The 24,669-nt window shown below is 49.9% G+C and overlaps 1 protein-coding gene across 1 annotated transcript in view; it reads right to left on the bottom strand.

Moving 5' to 3' along the window:
* The window catches only part of INPP5D (inositol polyphosphate-5-phosphatase D), a 138,345-nt gene that overhangs the window by 23,075 nt on the left and 90,601 nt on the right, over positions 1–24,669 (bottom strand). Inside the window, exons 10-18 of the mRNA XM_068964154.1 lie at positions 20,629–20,735; positions 18,626–18,728; positions 16,074–16,270; positions 15,547–15,664; positions 10,478–10,574; positions 9,836–9,974; positions 7,918–8,026; positions 7,658–7,746; positions 1,222–1,303 (exon numbers count right to left, since the gene is read on the bottom strand). Of these exons, the coding sequence (XP_068820255.1) occupies positions 1,222–1,303; positions 7,658–7,746; positions 7,918–8,026; positions 9,836–9,974; positions 10,478–10,574; positions 15,547–15,664; positions 16,074–16,270; positions 18,626–18,728; positions 20,629–20,735 (1,041 nt within the window). The remainder of the gene's footprint in view (positions 1–1,221; positions 1,304–7,657; positions 7,747–7,917; positions 8,027–9,835; positions 9,975–10,477; positions 10,575–15,546; positions 15,665–16,073; positions 16,271–18,625; positions 18,729–20,628; positions 20,736–24,669) is intronic.

Genomic DNA, 24,669 nt, shown 5'->3' with positions numbered 1-24,669 from the left:
GAAGGAGGGCATGCAACAAAGGGCTCAAGTGAGAAGCTTAGCTAGGCCAGGAGGAGGGCACCTCGTTATACTGAGACAGAACGGAAGAGGGAGGCGGGACCCCATCTCAAACACGCTTGGCCATTGGCAGGAAGAAGTCAGTGAGGGTCCTGTGTTGTGTGAAGCAGGAGATGAGGGAAGGGGGGCAGTCAGGCCAAGTGTGGGGCCACAGATTTGCAGTGGAAACCGAAGAGCAGTTAAAAGGTGGACAAGCAGGGTTTTTAATTGTTCTTTAAAATATTTTAGATATGGGGGACTTCCCTGGTGATTCAGTGCCTAAGACTCTGAGCTCCCAATGCTGGGGGCCCAGGTTAGATCCCGGGTCAGGGAACTAGATCCCACAGGCTGAAACTGAAAGTCCAGCAGACAGCACCCACATCAGAGAGCCTGTGTGTTGCAACTAAGACCCAGCACAAATAAATAAATATTAAAACGTACTTTAGATGTGTACTGAGCATGACAGCATTAGCACTAGAGTAACTGCTCGAAACCTGGGAGGTGGCCTCCCTGTGACTGTGTGCCCTGTGGGTCCCGCCTCCCACGGTCATTCTGGGCTTGGCCACGTGACTTCCTTGGGCCAAGAGGACATTAGTGAATGTGAAGCAAGCAGAGACTGGGCAAGCACGTCCACAGCTGGGACTGGCTGCCAGGAATCCCTGGACCCAGGCAGCAGCAGCCTGAACCAGCCTGCAGGCTGGGAGTGGATTTTCAGATAGATGTTACACAGCCAGAGATGACTGATACATACTATTGATGTTACCATCAGGAGACCCAAGCTCAAAGTTTACCCCCACTTTCTGAGTCGGGACATTCACCCCCTTTGTTTTCCCCATTTCCTGCCCACTTACTACTTTCTAAACCCTCTTCAGCATGCCGTGAAATATCGTCAGCAAAACGCTCGACCACTTCACCTTCATGTGCAAACCTGGCCCTTCCAGGAAGACCATGCAGCTCCTAGGTGAGGCCTGGCTTTCCTCCCGTTCCCATTGCAGCCCAGACCCCGGGCGGGATGGGGGAGGCAGCTGTGTCTTCTCAGCTCATCTATGCCACTTCCAGACCAGTCTCTCCCCTTCTTTCTAAAGACCCCCATGATAGGCTTAATTTGAAATGCCAAGTTTAGGCAGATGGATGGACTGCAGCCCTTTAACTTAGGAAAGTGAGACCTCTTAACTTGCTACTCACCGTAGGACTGACACACCACGTGCACCAAGGGGTAAGACTTCCAGAGGACTCGGTCACACCAGGAGGGCAAATTGTACTTCATCTGCAAGTCAAAGTCAAGGTTGTGTAAAATGCTATCTAATAGCTAGTTAGCTAGCTAGCTATTTACAGATACAGATAGATAGATAGATTTAATGCTAGCGTAGCCTGGAGGTAAAAAAAATTGACAAGACCATTATACTATAAGATATAAAAATTCAGGCCAATCCCTTTCATGAACATAAATACAAAATACTTAACAGTATTAGCAAATCAAATCTAGCAATATATTTTAAAAGATAATATACCATTACCAAATTGGATTTATTCCAGAATTGCAAAGGTATTTTAATATGAAAAAGCATTGAATGTAATTCACTATATTTACAGAGTAAAGGAAGAAAATCATATTGCATCCATAAATAAAGAAAAAGAATCTGACAAAATTTCATATCCATTCAAGATTAAGTATATATATTAAAGAACAGAAGGGAATTGCTTCAATCTGATATAGTATTTGCAAAACAAAGTAAAAACTAAACTACCCCTTATAAAAGCCTTTTACTCTGAGATTAAGAATGAATGAATGACGAATGTCTGCTATTCCTATTTTTAGTGAGTATTACCAGACCAAAAGCAAAGGTTCAGAAGAAAGAGCAGATAGCAACACCTCTAGACGCATGAATGACATAACCATTTACCATCTCTATTTTATGCCCCCAACATTATTCCACACCTGCTGTTATCACAGCACCTCAAACATTTGATTATATTTATATTTACTTACAAGTTGACTTCCATTAAGTGATTTAGAAACATTTTGAAAAATAGGAATCTTGTTGACTCTGCTATAATCCAGAATGTGACCCATGGACTATGAATATTTGAATATATCATTAAATAGTAATGTCCCCTAAAGCTCCTTGTCCAAGTTACTATTGTAATAAAAAAAAATGCATGCTACTTTTAAAAGAAATCATAAAAGAAGAGATTAACTCATGGTATCTGTAATCCTTGGGTTCATCTGCTGCTGGTTCTTTATAGAATTTCCCCAGAAGTGGTTTTCAACTCTTTCCACCTGCCTTAAGTCCTGGCTCCATGGTCAAGACCCACAGTCTCAGACACCTACAGCCCTCCTTTAATGAGGTTCGCCTGGCCGTGCTCCCTTACCTATCCTCCTCACTATTTCAGACTGTCTTGTTGCTTTATATTCTCTTACTCTTTTTGGACTCAAATGAACCCCTCTACCTGATTTTCAATCCAATCTCTGCCTATTTTCTCCAACAATTTACTTTAATAACATACTCTAGCTATCCGTCCCCCTGAACTCATTCATTCACCATCTATCCAGGCACTCATTCACACATCCATCCATCCGCTTACCTACCCATCCACTTAGACACTCCCTTACCTTCTTACCCATCCATCCATCCATCCATCCATCTACTAACCTACCCATCCATCCATCCATCCATCCATCCATCCATCCATCCATCTACTAACCTACCCATCCATCCATCCATCCATCCATCCATCCATCCATCCATCTACTAACCTACCCATCCATCCATCCATCCATCCATCCATCCATCCATCCATCCATCCACTAACCTACCCATCCATCCATCCATCCATCCATCCATCCATCTACTAACCTACCCATCCATCCATCCATCCATCCATCCATCCACTAACCTACCCATCCACTTACACATCCATCCCTTACCTACTTATCCATCCATCCAGCCATCCAGCCAGCCAGCCATCCAGCCAGCCAGCCATCCATCCACCTACATATCTAATTATTCAAACAATATGTACTATGACAAGCACTCTCCAAGATACACCGTGAGCAGGATGTCTGTTGGGTGTGACAGACAATGCAAACTGGCAGTAACAACCCTCCTTAATGAATATCCCCTTTCCTTTTAAGTTCTAGCTCTTTCTCCTCTGCGTGCTAAGTCACTCCAGTTGTGTCCGACTTTTGGTGACCCTATGTACCAGAGCCCGCCAGGCTCCTCTGTCCATGGGGTTCTCCAGGCAAGAATACTGGAGTGGGCTGCCATTCCCTTCTCCAGGGGATCTTCCTGACTGAGAGATCAAACCCACGTCTCTTACATCTCCTGCATTGGCAGGGTGGTTCTTTACTACTAGCGCCATGCCTGCAAACATATTTCTCATCCTAAAAGAGCCTATCCCTGACACGTCCTTCAATTACTTTTTTTCTTTTTTGCCACTTTTCTTTCAAAAATGTTCTCTTTTCACTGCCTCTATTTCTGGATTCCCCGTTACTCTCTCCTAACTTGAGGTATATACAACCTGATTTTCCCAGGTAGCTCAGCCCATAAAGAATCTCCCTGCGAATGCAGTAGACGCAAGGGAAGATTCCCCTAGAGGAGAAAGTGGCAACCCACTTCAGTATTTTTGCCTGGAAAATCCCATGGACGGAAGAACCTGGTAGGCTACAGTTCATCGAGTCCCAAAGAGTCGGACACGACTGAGCGACTTCAGTTTTGTTTTGTTTTTTAATAGTAAAGTGCAGTAATCTACACTATACAACTTGAGGATTTTTTTTACCCACTATTACTTAATGCCCATTTAACCACTACTGAGATCAAGCTGTAGAAACTGTCTATCATCTCAAAAGGTCCGTTTGCATCCCTTCCTTGTCAATACTACCGCCTCGGAGAGGTAAACACGACTGTGACTGAGGTTTCTCCACTGATTAATTTTGCCCACTCTTGAACCTGTCAGTGGACTCATTCAGTACATATTCTTTTGTGTCTGGCTTCTTTCCACCTTCTTCATCCTATTTCTTGTATAAGTTTGTTTTCATTTTATTGCTGCAGTTGTATTCCATTGTATGTATAAATCACATTCATCTATTCTACTCTTGCTGGAAATAGAGCTGCTCCCAGTTTTTGGACATTATTAACAAAGGTGCTGTAAACGTCTCTGTATCTGTCTTTGGGTGAACAAATGCACTACTTTCTCTCGGGTGTACACCAAAGCAGAACTGCTGAATAGGGTAGGTGCACGTTCAGATTTCAGAGATGCTGCCAAATGGTTACTTCTTAACACGGCAGTTCTCAGCACTGGCTGCTCTGCAGAATTGTCAGTGAAGCTTTACAAAGACCCAGAGAGCAGGGTCCCACCTCTGATCTGTTGCATCAGAACCTCTGGCGAGGAGGTGGAGACATCATTTCTAAAAAGACTCACTAGTGACTCACCTGCACTTTCTGGGTGAAGAACCACTCTGACCCCCTTGCAGTCTGGATCTCACCCCCAAGACTCTAAGTCAAGGGACTTCCCTGGGGGTCCCGTGGTTAAGAATCCACCTGCTAATGCACGGGACATGAGTTCGATCCCTGGTCTGAGAAGATTCCACAAACCTCACAGCAACTAAGGCAGAGTGCCACAGCTACTGAGCCTGTACTCTAGAGCTCGTGATCCTCAGCAAGAGAAGCCACCACAACGAGAAGCCCGCACACCACAAGTAGAGAGGAGCCCCCACGTGCCCCAACTAGAGAACATCCACCAGCAGCAATGAAGCCCCAGCGCAGCCAAAACACAAAACAACCTCTATGGCAACTGTTCTTTTAGTGTCCACCCAAACCCCCGAACCCAAGTCCGGCTGCTTGCTCAGGGCTCCTGTGAATGTGCCTGTTCTTGGCTCACACACTCCACGCTGCGGACCACCGACCCTCGGCCTGGCTTCTGTGATGCTTCGAGCTGTCTGCTTGGTCCTCTACCCACCTACATCCACTCTTTCTCTGTCTCCTTCGTCATCTCTGCTTCTCCCTCCCCTCTCTGAATGGAGATGACCCCAGATCTGTCCATAGCTCTTCTACGGCCATCGTCCACGCACTCTTTGGCGACCTCACCTATTCCCATGGACCTGACCATCTTCTCGGTGAAGACAGCTCCCAGATCTACAACCCAGCCCTGGCACCTTGCTTTAGCATCCGTCTAGTATTCTTAACTGCCCTCTGGATGTTTTCTTTGGGATTTTTCCACTCACGTTACACAGTGAGTCTGAAAACAAGCTCTATTTTCCCCCTCAGAGCCAGCTCTGCCTTCTGATCTCACAGTTTGTGTTAACATCAGTCAGATGGATCGATATATCCTGCTTTTCTTCTTTCATTTTCACTGCTTCCGCTCCCGCTTCAGGCCCAGTTATTTCTCAGTGGGAGCCTCCTGGGTGGTCCCCTGTGTCACCCTCATCCTTTACACTGATGCAGACCAGTCTTCTCTGTGCACCAGCGTGATGCTGCCAGCCCTTCAGGGGATCTTGTAGTGGCTTCCTGAAGCAGGTGCTCATCTAACGGGTGAGAACGCTTCGCCTGGCATCAGGGACCTTCCTCTCTGCCATCTCAGGCCCCCGTCTCTTTCTCCTCATACTCAAGTCCACCTAGACCATCCCCTCACCACCTCCAAATGTACCTGCCGTGGACCTGCCCCAGTGGTGCCTTTAAGCCAGATGAGTCCAGCCACACAGCAGCCAGTGAGCACCTCACGAGATGTCCTGCCTGCCCCGGGTCTCAGCCTCCTCGTGGAAGCAGTCCTGGGCCTGCTCTCCTCCTCTCTGCTTTTTTCCCCTTCTCTACCTCCTGCTTTGTTCGGGCATCTCCCCAACTCTTGGCCTTTCTCTTCCATTGCCATCCAGTCTTCTGCCTGCCCCTGAGCCCAGGTGTTGCCCAGAATTCTCTCCATTTCCCCAGGCCTCTAGTGGCCGGGGAAGCTCCCCACTGCAGCACCCCTAGGCCCCAGGACCCAGCACAGGGCTGGTCCCCCTGGACCGGCTCCCAGAAGGTGATGGGTGCCAGAATTTCCTGCCTCAGCATCTGCTCCGGCAATCCTTTCAACCTGAAGTGGATCAGCCCCCCTCCGCCCTTGTCCTGCCTATTGAAATCCAAGTGCCCTTCAGGCACCACAAAGCTCTCTTCAAGAAGCCTCCAGGATTCTTCCCTGCCCTGGTGGTTACTTCCCTCTGTGAGTACTCTTCATGGAATTGGGCATCACATTATATTCTGTCCCTACTTAGGGCTCCTCTGGTGGCTCAGATGGTAAAGAACCTGCCGGCAGTGCAGGAAGGACAATGTCCTGGAAAAGGGAATGGCTACCACTCCAGCATTCGTGACTGGAAAACCCCATGGACAGAGGAGTCTGGTGGGCTACAGTCCACAGGATCACAAAGAGTCAGACACGACTGAGTGACTAACACTTTCACTTTCTGATTAGTTGTATCTTTATTAGTCTTTCCTACTATCAACTCTTTGAGGATAGACATCTAACTCATCTTTGATCTCCCACCACTTAGGACAGTGCCTAACCCATCACAGGTCATCGGTAAATACCTGTTGAACAAGAAGGAATGAATGCTTTACAACAGTTTCCTCATTGTTCCATGGAACACAAGTGGTCTCATAAGATATTACCTGATATTTCATGACCAGTTGAATTTGGCACATGAATTGTCCCACAGAGAACCGAGTGCTCATAAACCTCTAAAGGCACTGATACTTCCTGAAGCAAAGAAGCTAGTATAATGATGGTTCACTTGGCAGATTAGCAAATATATTTATAGGACTTAAAGAGACAGAAAATATGCAAACAGCGCATACAGCTTAATATAAAAAACCCAAATAACCCAATCAAAAAATGAGCAGAAGACCTAAACAGACACCGAAGAAGACATATAGATGCCCAACAGATACATGAAAAGATACTCAATATCGCTAATTACTAGAGAAACACAAATCAAAATTACAATGAGGTATCACCTCACACTGGTCAGAATGGGCATCTTTATTTTTTGAAGTCTGCAAATAAATGCTGGAGAGACTGTGGAGAAAAAGGAATCCTCCTACACTCTTGGTGGGAATATAAATCGGTGCAACCACTATGGAGAACAGTAGGGAGTTTCCTTAAAAAACTAAAAATAGAGCTGCCATATTATCCTGCAATCCCACTCCTGGGCATATATCTGGAGAAAACTCTAATTCGAAAAGTTACATGCCTTTCAATGTTCATTGCAGCACAACTTAAAGGAGCCAAGACGTGGAGACAACCTAAATGCCCATCAGCAGATGGACGGATAAAGAAGACGTGGTACACCACGCACACACACACACGCACACACGCACATACACACGTGCACACACACGCGCACACACACACACGCGTGAACAGCAGCATCGTGAGCCAGCTCCTTGCAGTGGCCATGTCTGCTCGCCCAGCCTCTCCTTAGGGGAGGGTTTTCTCTGTGACACGATCAACATAGGATTTCTAATGCCATTTCTTTTTTGTCACCTGGTGGATGAGGGTTCTCTTCACTTCCTGTTCGCCTTTATGGAATGGACAAAGGAGGGGTGAGATGTGCAAGGTGGGTGGAGATGGAGGACAGGAAAGGACTCACCCCCGTGGCTTTCTGCTTAGTGTAGGCGTATTTGTCCCGAGTCATTCTTTCAAAACGGTAGGTGGGTGCAAATGTGATTTCTTCTTCCTCTGAAATCAAACAAAAGGGTGGTTTCAGTTTTGACTCCCCATGTTTCACATCTGGGCAAGTTTCCCTCTTTTCCAGGCATCACTCTTCCCCGCCCGGTGAGGATGTTTGGGAAAAAGGGAGACAGAACAATGGAGGGAGGGGGCCCACGAGAAAAGGATGGTGGTTCTCACCAAAGTGCAGGAAAACCTTCTGCTCCTTCCTCTCCATGAGCAGCTGGTCATGGGACAGGAGGTCTGCGTACTGCTGCTGCTTGATCTTCTGAATGATGGTTTCTGCCTCCTGGGGCAAAGACATGGCCGGGCTACCGGTGAGACGACCCCTTCACCACATGGCAAGGACATGGCCGGGCCACCGGTGAGACGACCCCTTCACCACACAGCAAGGACATGGCCGGGCCACTGGTGAGACGACCCCTTCACCACATGACAAGCGGCACATCACCCGCATGCCTGCCATACCGGGACTCCGAGCTCCCAAAGCTGCCCCAGACCCGGGTTCTAGAGATGTCAAGTTGGTGCTTATTTACACTCAATCATTTAATAAGGAAAACCCTGCAAGTGTAGTGAAGTATCAACTCAATCACAGAAGTTTCTGGCTGTTCTAAATTTGCAGAGGGACACTATTTTTGGACACGGACTTCTGGCATCCTTTTTATAAGACTTCCTTGGTAGGTATGTCTCCCTTGCTCTCTCATTGTCTCTGTGAGACAGCTTGTTCATAAGGCTATGAAAGGATCTGAGACCCTAGCCCCTGAATCTGTGGGCATCAGGCCTCTGTGATCTGGGCTCAGACTCCGAGTCACCATGACGTTCGTGGGCTGTGCCAGCCTCGGGATCCAGGTGTCCTCTCTCCCAGGACTTATGTTACATCCATTCTGGCAGATGCACTGGGCCGACCCTCTGGGGAGTGAATGGCTGGGATGGCCCCTAATTGGGAAGGGTCAGGATCTGTGGGGCCCCTGTCCACCCCATGCCCTCTGCCTGCTCAGTCAGGGGGGAGAGGAGGAATTCTCGAGAAGCATCTTGTGAGGGAGGAAGGGGTTGGGGAGGGTGAGGAAGGTGCAGATGGGCCAAAGGCCACTGTGGCAGAAGGAGGCCCAGGAGGTGCGGGATGTGGGACGCCTGGGAAAGCGTCCGGGAGCAGAGCCCCAAGGCTCAGGTCCAATCCCACCGTCAGAGATCTGTGGCGACCCGAGGCCATCCTCTCAGACCGCTTGTGCTCTCGACTGTAAACTCAGGTCTGTCTCCACTGTCCCCTCCCCCAGCACAGACACCAGTGCAAAGGACCCCTGTTACCCAGGGAGCAGACAGGTGTGGTTCTGCTCCCAGGTGTGGCCCCTGCCCCCTCTTTCAGGAGCACAAAAATGACCATGTCTCGTTCTTATCACGTCCAGGGGCCATGCCAATTCACCCCCTTCCCAGAGAATCCTTTGCCTTCCCCAAGGGAGCAAGGCCGTCTGTGCCGGGGCCCCCCTCTGACTGCTGCTCATTGGATAGGTGTCCAAATTCAGGAGTGTCTTCCTTAGGCTACCTGGTGACCCATGATTTGGGAAAAAAATTGAGCTGGTTCCCACAGACTTCAGCCTTTCCTTGGGATCTGGGACTGGTGAGTTGAGAGGCTGCTGCTGGTCAGCTAGGGCACCGGAGGGGCAGAGAGATGGTAGGGAGGGGTGGCTAGAACAGGTGTGTGGGAAGTAGCTGTGAGCAGAAAGTGAAAGTGAGAGTCACTCAGTTGTGTCCGACTCTTTGTGACCCCATGGACTATACAGTCCACGGAATTCTCCAGGCCAGAATACTGGAGTGGGTAGCTGTTCCTTCTTCAGGCGATTTTCCCAACCCAGGGATTGATCCCAGGTCTCCCACATTGCAGGCAGATTCTTTACCAGCTAAGCTACCAGGGAAGCCCAGGTTGAGCAGAGGTGAATGGTAAAGAAAGGCAGTGGCTCCATAGTTGGAACAGTGTCGAGTCCAAGAGGAGTGGCCCCTCTGGACCAGCTTGGTCTGTGTGTCTCCACGACCTCCACCCTGAGCCTGCTCAAGGGAGCCTCTATCCTGTGCAACCCCTGGCCCCAGGCAGAGAGCCCCTCACCCAGGTGGGCAGCTCCACACGGTAGTTGAGATCCCCGAGCCAGAAGAGGTGGGTGAAGCGGTGAGTGATGTTAAAGGAACTCAGCTTCTTGTCTCCCAGGGCCAGAAACCGGAGAATATTCATATAGTTTTGGTTTCGCCTAATGAAATGAAAAAGCAGCCAGCTTAGCACGGGTTTGTGGGTTCCCTACTCCACGGGCCAGGAAGTCAGAGGGGGACATGTGGGGAAGTGAGACTTAAGTCTCCAGCAACCACCCATCTGATGTCGTCCCTGGGCTGAACTGGGAATGCAGGGCGGGGCCCCAGGAGCATCTGCTCTGCAGAGACTCAGTCATCAACCTTCTCGATGACTCTGCATGACTGGGCCACCATAGGCAAATCAGGCTTTCACTTGTGACGGTGCCCCAAGGAGGCTTTCCCCTTGAGAAGTGGAGTGGTGTTTAGGTGCCTGAAGTGTCTGTTCTGCCCTCTAGGCAAGATTCACCCACACCCCTGTGCCGCAGCTGCCTTTGATGAGATCACAGGAAAAGTCCTTAGAGGCCAACAGGGCAGGGTCTTGGCCAAGCGCTTACGGGGTTTAGGTGTTGAGGTCTGTCTGGGCAAATAACCCCAAAAGTTGCTCTCGGGGAGTGAGCTCCATTACCTGAGTTTCTTTTCGCTTCCTGAAGTCAGGTGGCTGTTAACAAATCCCAAGGAGGTTCCGTTGAACATGAACGACACCCCCACGGCTCCCTTGTTCCCTAAAGGGAGGGGGAGAAGGGAGAAGTCAAAACACCCGACAGGCAAAGTTGCTAAGTGGTGGGAAATCAGGGTGAAGCCACGACACTCATCAGGAGAGAGCAGGTGTGGGGAAAAGTGGAGGCCACGGAAGCAAAAGAGCAGCTTCATCTAGGTTGACAGATGGCAGGGGATAGCGACTGGGGCGGGGGGTGAGATTCCTCTAGGACAACAAGAAAATGGGGTGAACAGCCGGCAGCCTTGGGGTTCTCGGCAGGTCTGAGGGAGGATGCTGCTGGTGTTAAGTCATCCTGGCATCCCCCTCTAAGCAGATGTGTGTGTGTGTGTGTGTGTGTGTGTGTGTGTGTGAGTTTCCCCACAGGTCCAAGCAGGGCCGTCAGAAATACTCAGAAACCTTGAGAAGAGGTAGAAGGAGGAGCCAGTGGCTGGGGTGGGGCTGACCTTGCACCAGCAAACCCCAGCTTCCTGGAGAGGCCAAAACCTGCGCTGAGACCCGTGGTTCTCAGAGTGCGTTCCCCAGACCAGCAGCATCAGCACCACCGGGGAACTTGGTGCAAGTGTGCATCGCAGGCCCCGCCCCGGATCTGCTGAATCAGAGCTTCGGGAGTTGCTGTTGTTCAGTCGCAAAGTCTTGTCTGACTCTTGCGACCCCATGGGCTGGGCTGTAGCCCTTCAGGCTCCTCTGTCCATGGGATTTCCCAGGCAAGAATATCAGAATGGATTGCCATTTCCTTCTCCAGGGCATATTCCCGACTCAGGGATCAAACCCGCATGTCTTGCATTGGCAGGTGGATTCTTTACCACTGAGCCACCAGGGAAGCCCTAAATACATTACATGTTTGTTGTTTTTTAGTCACCAAGTTATATCCGACTCTTTGCGACCCCATGGACTACAGCACTGCAGGCTTCCCTGTCCATCACCATCTCCCAGAGTTTTCTCAGACCCCATGTCCACTGACTTTGAGAGTGGGAGTCAGCAATCCCTGTCTAACAAGTCCTCTGGGTCAGGAGTTCGGCCAACACTGTCCCACCACCAGCTAAGGGCAGTTTTTACATTTTCAAATAGTTGGGGGAAAATCAAAATAATATTTTGATTAAATTGATATGAAATTAAAATGATATAAAATTCAGAGTCTAAAACATTTTACTGGAACACAGCTATGCCCTTAGATAGAGTCCAGTAGTTATGACACAGACAGCATGACCTGCAGAGTCTGAAATATTTACTCTCTAGCCTTTTAGAGAACAAGTCTGCCGGCCCTGCTCTAGGTGCTTCTGACACATGCCAAAGTCTGGGAACCTTCTCTGTCCATCACGGCAGCTGTGAGATGTGCTGGTCTTGAATGAGATGCGCTGTGAGTATAAGAGACACAACAGAATTGTAAGCCTAGCAGAGGAATAGAGCGTAAGATAGCTAATAACCCTTTAAGTTGAATACCCATTGAAATGGTAATATTTTGAATGTATGAGCCCTGGGGGCTCGGACGGTAGAGAATCTGCCTGCAGAGCAGGAGACCCAGGTTCAATTCCTGGGTCGGGAGGATCCCCTGGAGAAGGGCGTGGCAACCCACTCCAGTATTCTTGCCTGGAGAATCCCATGGACAGAGGAGCTTGTCGGTCTACAGTTCATGGGGTCACGAAGAGTCGGACACGACTGACTGACTAACACTTCCAGGAGGTTTGATAAGATAGATTGTGAAGATTGACTTTCCTTGTTTCCTTTTCCTTTAATTTGGTACTCAAAACGTAAAACCACCCAGCTGGCTAACATTCTGTCTGGGCTGGACAACGAGATGGCCCCAGGGACGAGCCAGGCCTGGCCTCCTGACCCAAGGCTCTCTCCCCTCTGCCCTGGCGATGACTCCCCTGTCCCTAGGAGGCCCCTCCTGTCAGCTTTCTCCCCAGCCTGGGGCCTAGGTTTAAGGCCCTGCCCACCACGTCCTTGTCACAGGGCCTTGGGCAGGTTTGGGAACATCACTGTAGCCTCCAGAGCCGTGTCTGTGAGTGGGGCTCACAATAGTCCCTGCCTCCACAGGGTGTTTGTATTAAATGATCCACAGCAAGCACTTAGCACACACAGCCTGGCACTCTCGGAGGTCTCAGCTCTTCCACCAGTCAGCCAGCACCCAGTGAACTCCTGCCCTGTGCTAACCATGGCTGGGAGCCAGTTCAGGGAAGGGAAATGGGGGGAGATTGGCCCAGAGGAGAAGAGGAGGGGAGGGAAGCAGGGACTGGGAAATGGTGCACAGGAAATCCCCTGCCTCCAAGCTGCTCTCCAAGAGCCATGGAACTCAGACTGCCCGGGCCTGCTGCCTCCCTCTCTGGCCTTGTCCCATCACCCTGTAAGGCAGAGCCCAGTGACTACAGGGGCTTTGCTTTGCTGCTCCTGCCACGTGGAATGCTCCTCCCATTTCCTCAGCCCTCTAACTTCTCGGAGAGGCCCCTAGACCCCCACCCACCTCAAGTAGCCCCTGGAGCCGCCCACCCCCTGCCACACACTCTTTGCTGGCATGCTCACTCCCCACCATCCTGCTGTCAGTCTGTCTGTCTAGCTGTGGGAGCAGCCCTGTGTGCAGTGGACAGGCGCCTCGGGGGCCCAGCACCGTGCTGGGTTGGGTGGGGGCACAGTCAGCTCCGTTCCACTGAGGGTGGTCCTGTCCTGTAACAGGAGGTCTGAGCAGGCCTGGCCGGCAGCTGGTGGAGGGGGCGGGCAGCCCCACAGAGGGGCTCGAGGGCTAGAAGCGGGTTCCTGGGCAGCAGAGGGCGTGGGCGTCAGGGCAGGGCAGCTGCTGCCACAGGAAGGAAGGCGGACAAGTGGGTGTGGACGCGGGCAGCTTGCGGTTTGTCAGCAGAAAGGCTGAGGAAGCTTTTCACGTTCAGTGGCGGCAGATCTATTTCCTGTCACCTCTGGGGCTCTGTCCTGTCCCTGACGCCAAGCACCAGAAATCGTTGGCCTCACCCTCAGCGCCACCCATGGCCTCCGTGTGTGTGCACCTGCCCCCATGCCCTCCCTGCCACTCACACACAGACTGACAGACTGACACTCACACACACAGACTGACAGACTGACACTCACAGACTGACAGACTCACACACACACACACAGACTGACAGACTCATGTTCACACATACAGACTGACAGACTGACACTCACAGACTGACAGACTCACATTCACAGACACATACACAGACAGACTGACACACACACAGACTGACAGACTGACACTCACTGACAGACTCACATTCACAGACACACACACACAGACTGACACTCACACACAGACTGACAGACTGACACTCACAGACTGACAGACTCACTCACACACACACACACAGACTGACAGACTCACATTCACAGACACAGACTGACAGACTCACACTCACACACACAGACTGAGACTGACACTCACAGACTGACAGACTCACTCACACACACACATAGACTGACAGACTCATGTTCACACACACAGACTGACAGACTGACACTCACAGACTGACAGACTCACTCACACACACACACACAGACTGACAGACTCACATTCACAGACACACAGACTGACAGACTCACACTCACACACACAGACTGAGACTGACACTCACAGACTGACAGACTCACTCACACACACAGACTGACAGACTGACACTCACAGACTGACAGACTCACTCTCACACACACACACACAGACTGACAGACTCACATTCACACACACACAGACTGACCGACTCATGTTCACACATACAAACTGACAGACTGACACTCACTGACAGACTCACATTCACAGACACACAGACAGACTGACACTCACACACACAGACTGACAGACTGACACTCACAGACTGACAGACTCACTCACACACACACACACATAGACTGACAGACTCACATTCACAGACACACAGACTGACAGACTCACACTCACACACACAGACTGAGACTGACACTCACAGACTGACAGACTCACTCACACACACACACACACAGACTGACAGACTCACACACACACACAGACTGACAGACTGACACTCACAGACTCACTCATACACACACACACACACAGACTGACAGACTCACTTTCACACACACACACACAGACTGACAGACTCACTCACAGACACACACAAACTGACAGACTCAGACTGACAGACTGACACTCAGACTGACAGACTCACATGCACACAGACTGAGAGACACACTGACACAGACAGACTCACACACACTCACTGACAGATTCACAAATACACACAGACAGACTGAAAAGACACAGAAAACTCACACACACATTCACATTCAGACTCACATACTCTCTTACACACACAGACTCACAGATACACACAGACTCAGACACACACACACATACACACACACATACATATGCAGCCCTCCGCCATCTGTGTCAGTTCTCTGAAGCAGCCTGACTGGTCCCACTGGCTCATGACTGATAGCAGTGTTTCCACCTCCACCTGAGTCTGTCTCGATCTAGACCAGAGGTCACAACCTATAGCCCATGGCCGAATCAAGCCTCCACCTCGTTTGTAGACACAGTTCTCTAGAACATGGCCGTGCTCTTCCAAGTTCCCGCTATCTGCAGCTGCTCTCGTGTGATGGCAGCGGGGCTGAGAAGTTGCACATAGCCTGAAAAGACTAACATATTTACTACCTGACCCTTCAGAGCACGGCTATTGACCCCTGTCCTTGATCCCTGACACTCAAGGTGGGGTCTGTCAGCCAGCGGCCCTGACACCACTGGGAGTTCGTCAGAAACACAAAAATGTCTGGCTCCTCCTGAGAGGTGCTGAGTCAGAACCGCATTCTGGCAGATCCTCAGAAGCACTGGGGTAGACCCCGAGTGCATGTAGTCTGGGAGGACCATCTGGAGCAAGTGGAGGCTGGGAGGACCACCCATCCCAGAAGGGATAGACACGTGAGTGTGGGCAGAAATGAGCTTACGCAGACACACCCCCACCCCGGCTCACCCAGCGTGTTGGCGATGCCCGTCTTCACGTTGTCGGTGCAGATGTGGCTGATCCGGTTCTCGTGCTCCGGCTTGGCCAGCACCACGATGCGGATGTTCCAGAGAGTGTGGATGGCGATCTGGCGGGGGGGACAGTTCTGTGACCCTGGGCCAGGACACACTGCTTGACCCCAGAGCAAGGGTTTCACACCCAGCCCTCTTCCCCAGGTGCGGGGCGGCCTGCCGGTCATCCCTATACTTTAGGGGACCCCTAAGGATGCTTCACAGGTGATGCAAAGTGTCTTAAAGATAGGGCCAGCACTGACTAGATTTCAAGGAAGTAAAGGTTACCTACAAGCTCGGGCAAGGGAGAGGGACCACCCCAGTGATCAGCAATGCCCAGGGACACCATTAATTATTGGATACAGGTGACCTTCTCTGGCCCTGAACGGCAAGGGGACCACTGAGCACACTCTTGCCCCCGAGATGCTCCCAACTTGCCAGGTCCACTGCCCTGGTGTCCCACCCGGGGCTATGGCCCCCACTCACTGTTTTAAAGGTCATGCTGGTGATCTCTTGCAGGGAGTGTTTGAGTATCTCCAGCCACTCCTTCTCTCCCAGGGGGTCCTCCTGGGTCCCGATCACATAGATGTCATGGGGGATATAATCAGCTGAGTCATCCCGCGTCTTTCCCTGCCCCTTGGAGAGAAACCAGGACGTGATCTTCTTGGGAGGGGGGGCGTTACCTTCAACAGCAAAACCCAACACCAAGTGAGTCAAAGGTACATCAGGAGAAGTCAGAACAGATGTAGGGGAAACATGGTCAGGGGTGGGGCAGGGGGGGTCACAAAGTCACTGAAAACCAGTCAGTTTTCAGTGAAACCCAATGGAATACCTTAGATACAGAGCTAGGTACTATCATGTCCCAGGATGTTACATTGCTTTGGAAAGACAGCATTAAGTCTCAAAGGCTAGAAACACCCGAAGATTCCACATAGCAACTTGAACTCATAGCACAGATGTCAGCCAGTGTCGTAGTCGTTAGGGCTATAGTGGTAACTGGGACACAGGCCTTGAGGAGATTACTCTCCATTGTGTCCATTGAGACAGCACTGTCAACTGACAGGTTTAGGATGGAGCCTTCTAACCCACAGCTAGGAGACAGCAATGCCCTCATTGCACAAGAGAGGTCTCAGCCGAACACCGAGAGAGCCCATGCACGAGTCAGCCAGAGGAACCGAAGAGCCTGGAGCCCCTACCCACTGCCCACCTCCACTGCCATTGCAAAAACTGAGCTGAAACAGCTCAATAAAGAAACAATGATAAAGATTTATTTCCCCTCAAATCTTGGAGGTTGAGTCAACATTTTTTCCCCCAGAGAGGAAACCGTCCTGGCTCACGACTGCCAAGAGGCCAAGAACTGGAGTGACCTGACCTCTGCTCCCACTGTGATTCAGGGTGGGAACATAAGCCCTGGGGCCTGGTGGTCTCTGCTCGGGGAGACCCTCCCAATCTGCCCTAGTCAGCTCCTTCCATGGCGTGTGAAGGGCATGTCTGCAGCTGTTCACCTGGACGGTGCACAGACAAATCAAAGACTTCCATGCTTGCAGAAGGAAAGAGGGGAAAGGGCCAGGCGCCTGTGTGCACGAAACCCCAGGAGTGAGAGCGGAGGGACTCAGGCAGCCAATAAGAAACAACGGCAGAGAGTGAGGGACACAGGAACTAGGCCAGCATTCTGTTGGGTTGACCAAAAAGTTTGTTCCAGTAAAACCCAAATGAGATTTTTTACCAACCCAATACTTCAGCGTGGCTGTGACTCTTCAGGTTTCTGGGCATGAAGACCTGGGGAAGCTGAGGCTAGTGCAGCCAGGATGGGGACAGCTTTCCTGAGTTCCCTGAGTCCAACCCATCTTTCACCCAGCGACAGGCCAGGGGTCCCATGTAGCTTTTTCATTCAGATTCCCACTCCTTCTGCTCAGCCACTTCCTCCCAGGTGACTGGTCTACTGTATCAGGAGGGTGGTGGCCCTGATTCTGCTCCAGACCAAAGTGGGGGAGACATGCCCAGTTAAATTCAAATTTCAGATAACCAATGGATACTTTTTGGAATAAGTATGTCCCATGCAGTATCTAAAATACAAATTGACTGGAACTTCTGTATCTACTCAATTTTAAAAAATTTCTAACTGAATATTTAAACTAAGTAATTACTTAGTATAATTCATATTAGTACAAAAATGTGTATTAGCACCTAAGTATACACTATGCATGTTTAGCACAATGGATATTTGGTGTATATTTGCACTTCTAATTGAACTGTTATACTAAATAATTATTTAGTGTAATTATATTCAGTATACTATAGTATGTTATTGTATTTAAGATATTATATTTGGTATATATTAGTATGTAAATATACATAGCATATATATTTAGCTTAATATATATTTAGTATGTATTTCTGCTTCCCAGGGGGCTCAGTGGTAGAATCCACCTCCCAATGCAGGAGACACGGGTTCAATCCCTAGGTCGAGAAGATCCACTGGAGAAGGAAATGGCAACCCACTCCAGTACTCATCTTGCCTGGAAAATTCCATGGGCAGAAGAGCCTGGTCGGCTACAGTCCATGGGACAGCGAAAGAGTCAAAGACGACTGAGCAATTGAGCACACACAGGTATGTCTTTCTAGCTAAATTCTTATACTAAAAAATATAGTTGTTTGTTGTTTACATGAAATTCAAATTCAGCTGGGCATCATCTTTTTTTCCTCTTTCTCGCTCAATAAATCTGGCAGCCCAAATCAAAGAGGAGGTTCCTTCTTCCAGGCCTGAAGCCCCTTGGCGAGTTGCCTAAGGCTGGAAGGTGGTCAAGGGCCCCTTCACCTATTTATTCAAACTCTTTACCTAAAACTTTCCATTTCTGGCAACTACGTATGTAACCCCTTTCAGCTGCACTTGGCGGCTGAGAATCCCAGCGCTCCTTTCTTTTGCCTCTGGTCTCAAGATGGGTACCCGCATCTAGGGGCTGGGGATGGGGCAGACAGACGAGGATGCCCGAGGCTGCAATGCAGAGCCTGCAGGCAGGACCGGGAGGCAGACCCACCCATGTTCCAGGTGCCGATAAAGATGGTGATCATGTCGGGCTCCGGCTGCTCCGAGTGCTTGTTCTTCATCTGCTGGAGGAGCTGGCAGAAACCTTCTCTCTTCTAGGGATTGAAGGGTAGACAGACTCAGAAAGGCCTCCGCCTCCCTGCACATGACACTTTCAAAGGACTGGTCAGCTTCGAGAAAACTGGAAGGAGAGCGGATCAGTGCCGACTTCCAGCAGAGCCATCTGGAAATACGTGCCCGAGGTCTTAAGAGAGAGGCTTCCCTCTAACCCCGCCCTTCCTCTGCAAGGACCCGACTAAGGAAAGAACCAGGGACCCTGAGAAGACCCGACCACATCGTGGGGACAGCAGCACGTGTTTCAACACAGAAAATCCTAGAGGCCTTCGTGTCCAGCCCTAGGAGGCGAATTGCTAACTGTTTTATGGGTCATCCATAGGCTAGAAGACCGTAGATTTTAAAAACTTGGGTGCAAAAACACTTCATCAATAAGGGTGGATGGTCAAGATACGTTGTTTGGCATGAAAAGCCAGTTGACAGAAAGCTAGGAACAGCACCACTGCATTTGTATTTTTCAAAAAACACACAAAAACCATCCTGAAGGATAGAATCCAAGGATTACTAGCGTATATGAGTGTTTCTATTTTAAACTTTTTATTTGTATCAGTTATTTTTTACCAATAAGAATTAGATTACTTATGTAATGAAAGAAAATTTAAACTAAAGAAACTAATGAGAAAGGAAAGACCCCATGAAGTCCGTCCTTCCCTGTAGTCTTCACTTTGTTGTCCTGGTACACAGCAGGGCACAAAGCGGATGCGGCCCTCTCGTAGCTCACCGTTCAATAGCAGAGGTGGGCGAACCAGGTGCGCCCAAGTTTTCGGCGGCACCATGTGAAATTAGCCGTGTTTGACTGTCTCAGACCTCTGTAGATGGCAATCTCCTATCATTCAATCTAATTTAATTGCAAATATAAGTTGCGGCTGAAGAAAGCAGCTCACTGAGAATTGTGATGGCCGTCTTTATGGGAAATCTGCGTTTAGGGGCAGCTCAGAACTACGTGCCTCGGTTTACCTTTGTGCCTCATCTTCTGAGCATGTGACCATGAGCAGAAGTGGGTTTTGGACCTCTGTCCACGTGCCCAGCATGATGCCTTCCCCACCTGTTTGGAACCCACTTCCTTGTTTCTCCCCAGTTCCTTCTCTATCATTCCTCTCAGTCCTTTTCACCCTCTCAGCTAATTCTGGGACCCACAGAGTCCCCACCGGCCTCCTATCAGCTCTCCCCTGCCACACAGGTAGACAGGGCCGGGTTCCAGCACGCGATGGGGCGGTCCCTGTGGGCCCGTGCCAGGAGCCCTGTCCCTCCGCCGAGGGGCCGACACAGTCAGCAACCCGTGACGTGCTGGGAGCCCGTGCCTGGCTCAGCGGAGCTGCACGCTGCAGGATAAACAGCAGGGCTGCAAGGCTGGGTTTCTGCACCTGGTTGGCACGTGTGAGGTGAGGGCTCAGGTCAGAGACTCTGTCTGTACAGATGCCCCCACAACGCCCAGATCCCAAGTTTCTCCATCCGCCCACCCACCTCTTATTCTAGCAGCCAGACCTGGTAGAGAATCTCACTTCTGCTTGGGGGCTGTGCAAGTGTAGAAATGGAGGGGGTGCTGGTTGAGACAGATTTAAATCTGGGGTGTCTCTGAGGGCCTCCGGGTACATCCCAGGGAAGCTCAAAGCCTCCCAAGGGGGCTCAGGGCTGGTAAGACATGGATGATAAAGGAGGCACTCTTCCACAGGCCGGCATGGTGGCAGAGGTTGCAGATGGGGCTACTAGCTGGCCTGCACCGCCCCCACCTTCCTGGGCTTGGCTTCAGGTGGGAAGTGGGTGTGAGAGCTGAGCAAGCTGACGGTGCCCGGTACCCACTTCCAGGCACACAGCAAGCCTCAGAAACCATGCCTCCCTCACTGCTCCCCTGGCTCGTCCTAGGGCTTTGTGGTCACTTACTTTGGAGTCAGCAAAGACGTACTCCTTCCTCAGGGTCTTCTCCTTCTCTGTTTCCACCAGGATCACCAACTTGTTCAGAAATTTCTGAGACTTGATGAGCTGCAGGACTTAAGAGGGATGGAAGTTTACTCTTCTCATCACCCTCCAACACGTGCAGAGTCTCCAGGCCACTCTGGCACTCTGGCACCTGACCTCAGCAGTCTGACTTTTCCGGGCCCAGGCTGAGCACCAAATCTGCGCCTGGTCTCCCAGATTCTTGCTCCTCGCTGCTCTCCCAGGGAGGAGCTCAGGGTTGGGAAAGGTGGAGCCTGGAACGGGAGGAGGCGGCCTGACCAGGGCAGAGACAGCGTGCCTGTCCATCTTTTCAGCTCCCTCCCTCCCTCTCCCTTTCCTTCCTCTCTCTTCTTCCCTTCCTTCTTGTGCTTGTTTGCAAGTTATATCTAAACGAAAAATTAAATATTTGTACTTCTGTCAGTGATTAAAAGAGGCTCAAGTCATTATGAACAATAGTACTTCCCAACTCCACCTCCCTCCAGTGTCCTGCTCCCTAGAGGCACTCACTTTCAATTCCCTGAATGGATTTTTTTGTTGTGAATGTTATTAATACTTCATGTCTTTCAATAAGATGCTTATATTGCTACTTCCTGGTGTTTCAGTCTTACGTACTTCCTATTACATATGGACTTCCTACCATAGAGGATGAAGATTTAGCTCTCTTTAGCATTTACAGCCTCTTTTCCCACCTCACCATTCCCCTCCCCCTGCCCGTGCATAATTTCAGTGCTTCCACCATCCCTCTAATAATTACATCATCATTTTGGCCGGATAAGCATTCCGTGTTTGTTATTATGGGAATGCTCTTGACAGACAAGCCTCAATTGCTTTCTTTTTCCTACACAACTTTCTGTTTTTTTCCTGGAGTTAATTGCCATATTGTTCCATTGGTCCAAACTCTCTCCCTCTGTAATTCTCTTTTCCACGAGGCCAAGAGCTTTCATCAGTTTCACTGCCCTGAGGGTTTCTCTCCCAGGGCCTCCCTGGGTCTTCTCCTCACCGTTAGATCAGTGATCTCAAGGTCTGATGCAGAGCCATGACTTAGGGCCCGCCCTCTCCATCATCCAGGAAATCCATTCACCTCTGTCTCACTTGTATTGGACCCCACGTCTTCCCCTTCCTCAGTTTACGCCTTCATTTTGGTAGAGCAACATCTCTAGCAGCTTTCCAAGAAAGGGGATGGGGCGAGACACTTTTGGAGGCTTCGAATACCTGAAAAACCTATACTCACACTTCCCTGACACAGCTCTAAGTTGGGAATAATTTTCCTCAGGGCTCTCAATCGAGACCCTGCTCCTTCATTTCTGGTTCGCAGCATTGCTACTGAGACATAACATGTCATTCTGATCCGCCTACATGCAGAAGAGTTCACAGGCAGGCCTGACTGCTGTCCTGGGAGAGTTTGCTTGAAGGTGGCCCTTGGTTGGCATCCAGGACTTTGGATTTGGGAAGGGTCCCCAGCATGCCAGGAACTAAGAGCAACTCACTACGCCTGTGCTACCTGTATGAACAGTGTGGTTTATGCTGAATACTAGTTTTCCTCCTGGGCTACAGTCCAAGGGGTCACAAACAGTCAGACATGACTGAGCGACTAACACTAACTGGGTTTCCCCCTGAGAGTCTGGACTCTGGGTGTGTACCAGGCCAAAGGCGCCTCTGCGACCAGTTCAGTTCAGTTCAGTCGCTCAGTCGTGTCTGACTCTTTGCGACCCCATGGATTGCAGCACACCAGGCCTCCCTGTCCATCACCAACTCCCGGAGTTCACTCAAACTCATGTCCATTGAGTCAGTGATGCCATCCAACCGTCTCATCCTCTGTTGTCCCCTTCTCCTCCCGCCTTCAATCTTTCCCAACATCAGGGTCTTTTCAAGTGAGTCAGCTCTTCACATCAAGTGGCCACAGTATCGGAGTTTCAGCTTCAACATCAGTCCTTCCAATGAATATTCAGGACTTATTTCCTTTAGGATGGACTGGTTGGATCTCCTTGCAGTCCAAGGGACTCTCAAGAGCCTTCTCCAACACCACAGTTCAAAAGCATTAATTCTTCGGTGCTCAACTTTCTTCATAGTCCAACTCTCACATCCTTACATGCTTACTGGAAAAACCATATCCTCGACTGGACGGACCTTTGTTGGCAGAGTAATAATGTCTCTGCTTGTTAATATGCTGTCTAGGTTGGTCATAAGTTTCGTTCCAAGGAGTATGCATCTTTTCATTTCACTGCAGTCACCATCTGCAGTGATTTTGGAGCCCCCCAAAATAAAGTCTGCCACTGTTTCCACTGTTTCCCCATTTATTCATTCCCCTATGTGACCAGTCCCCAGTGAAATCCTGGGATGCTGAGTCTCTAACAAGCACCCCTGGTAGGCGGCATTTCACACGTGTTGTCACAACTCGGCGAGGGATGAATTCAGCTTGTCCTGTGTGACATCGAGGGGAGGGGCTCCTGGAAGCTTGTGCCTGGTCTCTCCTGGACTTCCCCCCAGGCACCCTTTCCTTTTGCTGACTGCACTCTATGTCCTTTCAACTGCAGTGAATCACAGTGATATGACTTCATGCTGAGTCCTGGGAATTTTCCCGGAGACTCAGTTAACCTAGATATGATCTTGGGGACCCATGTTGTTGTTTAGTCACTAAGCCATGTTCAATTCCTTAGTCACTAAGCCATGTTCAATTCCTTTGTAGCCCACCAGGTTCCTCTGCCCATGGGATTTCCCAGGCAAGAATACTGGAGTGGGTTGCCATTTCCTTCTCCAGGGGATCTTCCCGACCCAGGGATCAAACCTGAGTCCTTTAACGTCTCCTGCATTGGCAAGTGGGTTCTTTACCGCTGAGCCACCCAGGAGGCACTGGGGACCCATGACACAATCTGTAATCTATCGTTTGCTTTGAAGTTTTGGGGATCTTTTCTTAGGATCCAGTATTGTGAGACTTTCCAACATTGCATATGCCTCAGGCTATGTTGGAATATGGTGGGCCGTTTTTAATCTGGAAACTGGTGTTGTTCAGTCCTGAGGACTTTTCTTGAATTATTTCTTTAATGAAATTTCTCACCGTTTCTGTGCTTTCTCTGACTGACTCTGATTATGTTGGTACTGGATCTCCTGGACTGGTCTTCTAATTTTTAAAACCCTCTTCTCTCCTGTTTTTCTTCCTTTTATCCTTTTGTCCTACCTTCTGGGAGTTCTCCTCAATTTTATCTTTCTACCCTTCCTTTGAGTTTTTATTTTAAAAATTTCTGGAAAAAATTCTGCTATAATGTTTTATTTCTTCTTACCCATCTCCTTCCGCTCCATTCCTCCTCCTCCTTTTTCTTCACTTTTATTTTGTTCTCTGAATGTTCCTTGAATAGCATTCTGTTCTGGTTTCACGGCCCAGTTTCTTTTAAACCATCATAATTTATTTGCTCCAAGTTTGCCTTTTTGCTTATTTCTGCCTTGAGTCTTCTCGTATTACAGGATTTCCTCCAATGACGGGGGTCCCTGGGTCCCAGCAGTGACAGTGGGGGGCTGCCCAGCAAGGCTTCTCCACGGGGTGGTCTCATGGGGAACCTCTTCATGGCAGTGTCTTTAGATTTCTGTTCCTGGGTTGGTCATCTTCCTGCCTGCAGGTAGTGGGCCTGGCTGGCAGCATCCCAAGCTGGGCAAGGATGAAGGCTGGCATCTCAGCATTCAGAAATACCCGTTATCGAGTCCTCTGTATTTGGCAGATTCCTCTGCCCTCACCATGCCCGGGGTCTCCCGGTCCCTCACCTCCTTGAGAATAAACTGTAGGTCTTCGGCCTAACGTGTGAGGGGAAGCCACTGGCTGTGTGGAATGGACGGGGATCTGGTGGGTCTAAGTCTTTAAAAAGATTTTTATCCAATCCTGCTGTTTATTACCACAGCTACACCCTCACTCCAGGCGCCCCGATACTATCAATTCCTCTGCCCTTTGTGGTTCTGTGGTGTGAGTCAGGCATCTCAGCTTATCCTATGATACATTTA

Source organism: Capricornis sumatraensis, chromosome 2, assembly GCF_032405125.1.
Source record: "Capricornis sumatraensis isolate serow.1 chromosome 2, serow.2, whole genome shotgun sequence".
Classification (NCBI taxonomy): domain Eukaryota; kingdom Metazoa; phylum Chordata; class Mammalia; order Artiodactyla; family Bovidae; genus Capricornis; species Capricornis sumatraensis.
Note: the sequence above shows the minus strand (reverse complement) of the source record. Positions and strands in the feature narration are given on the sequence as shown.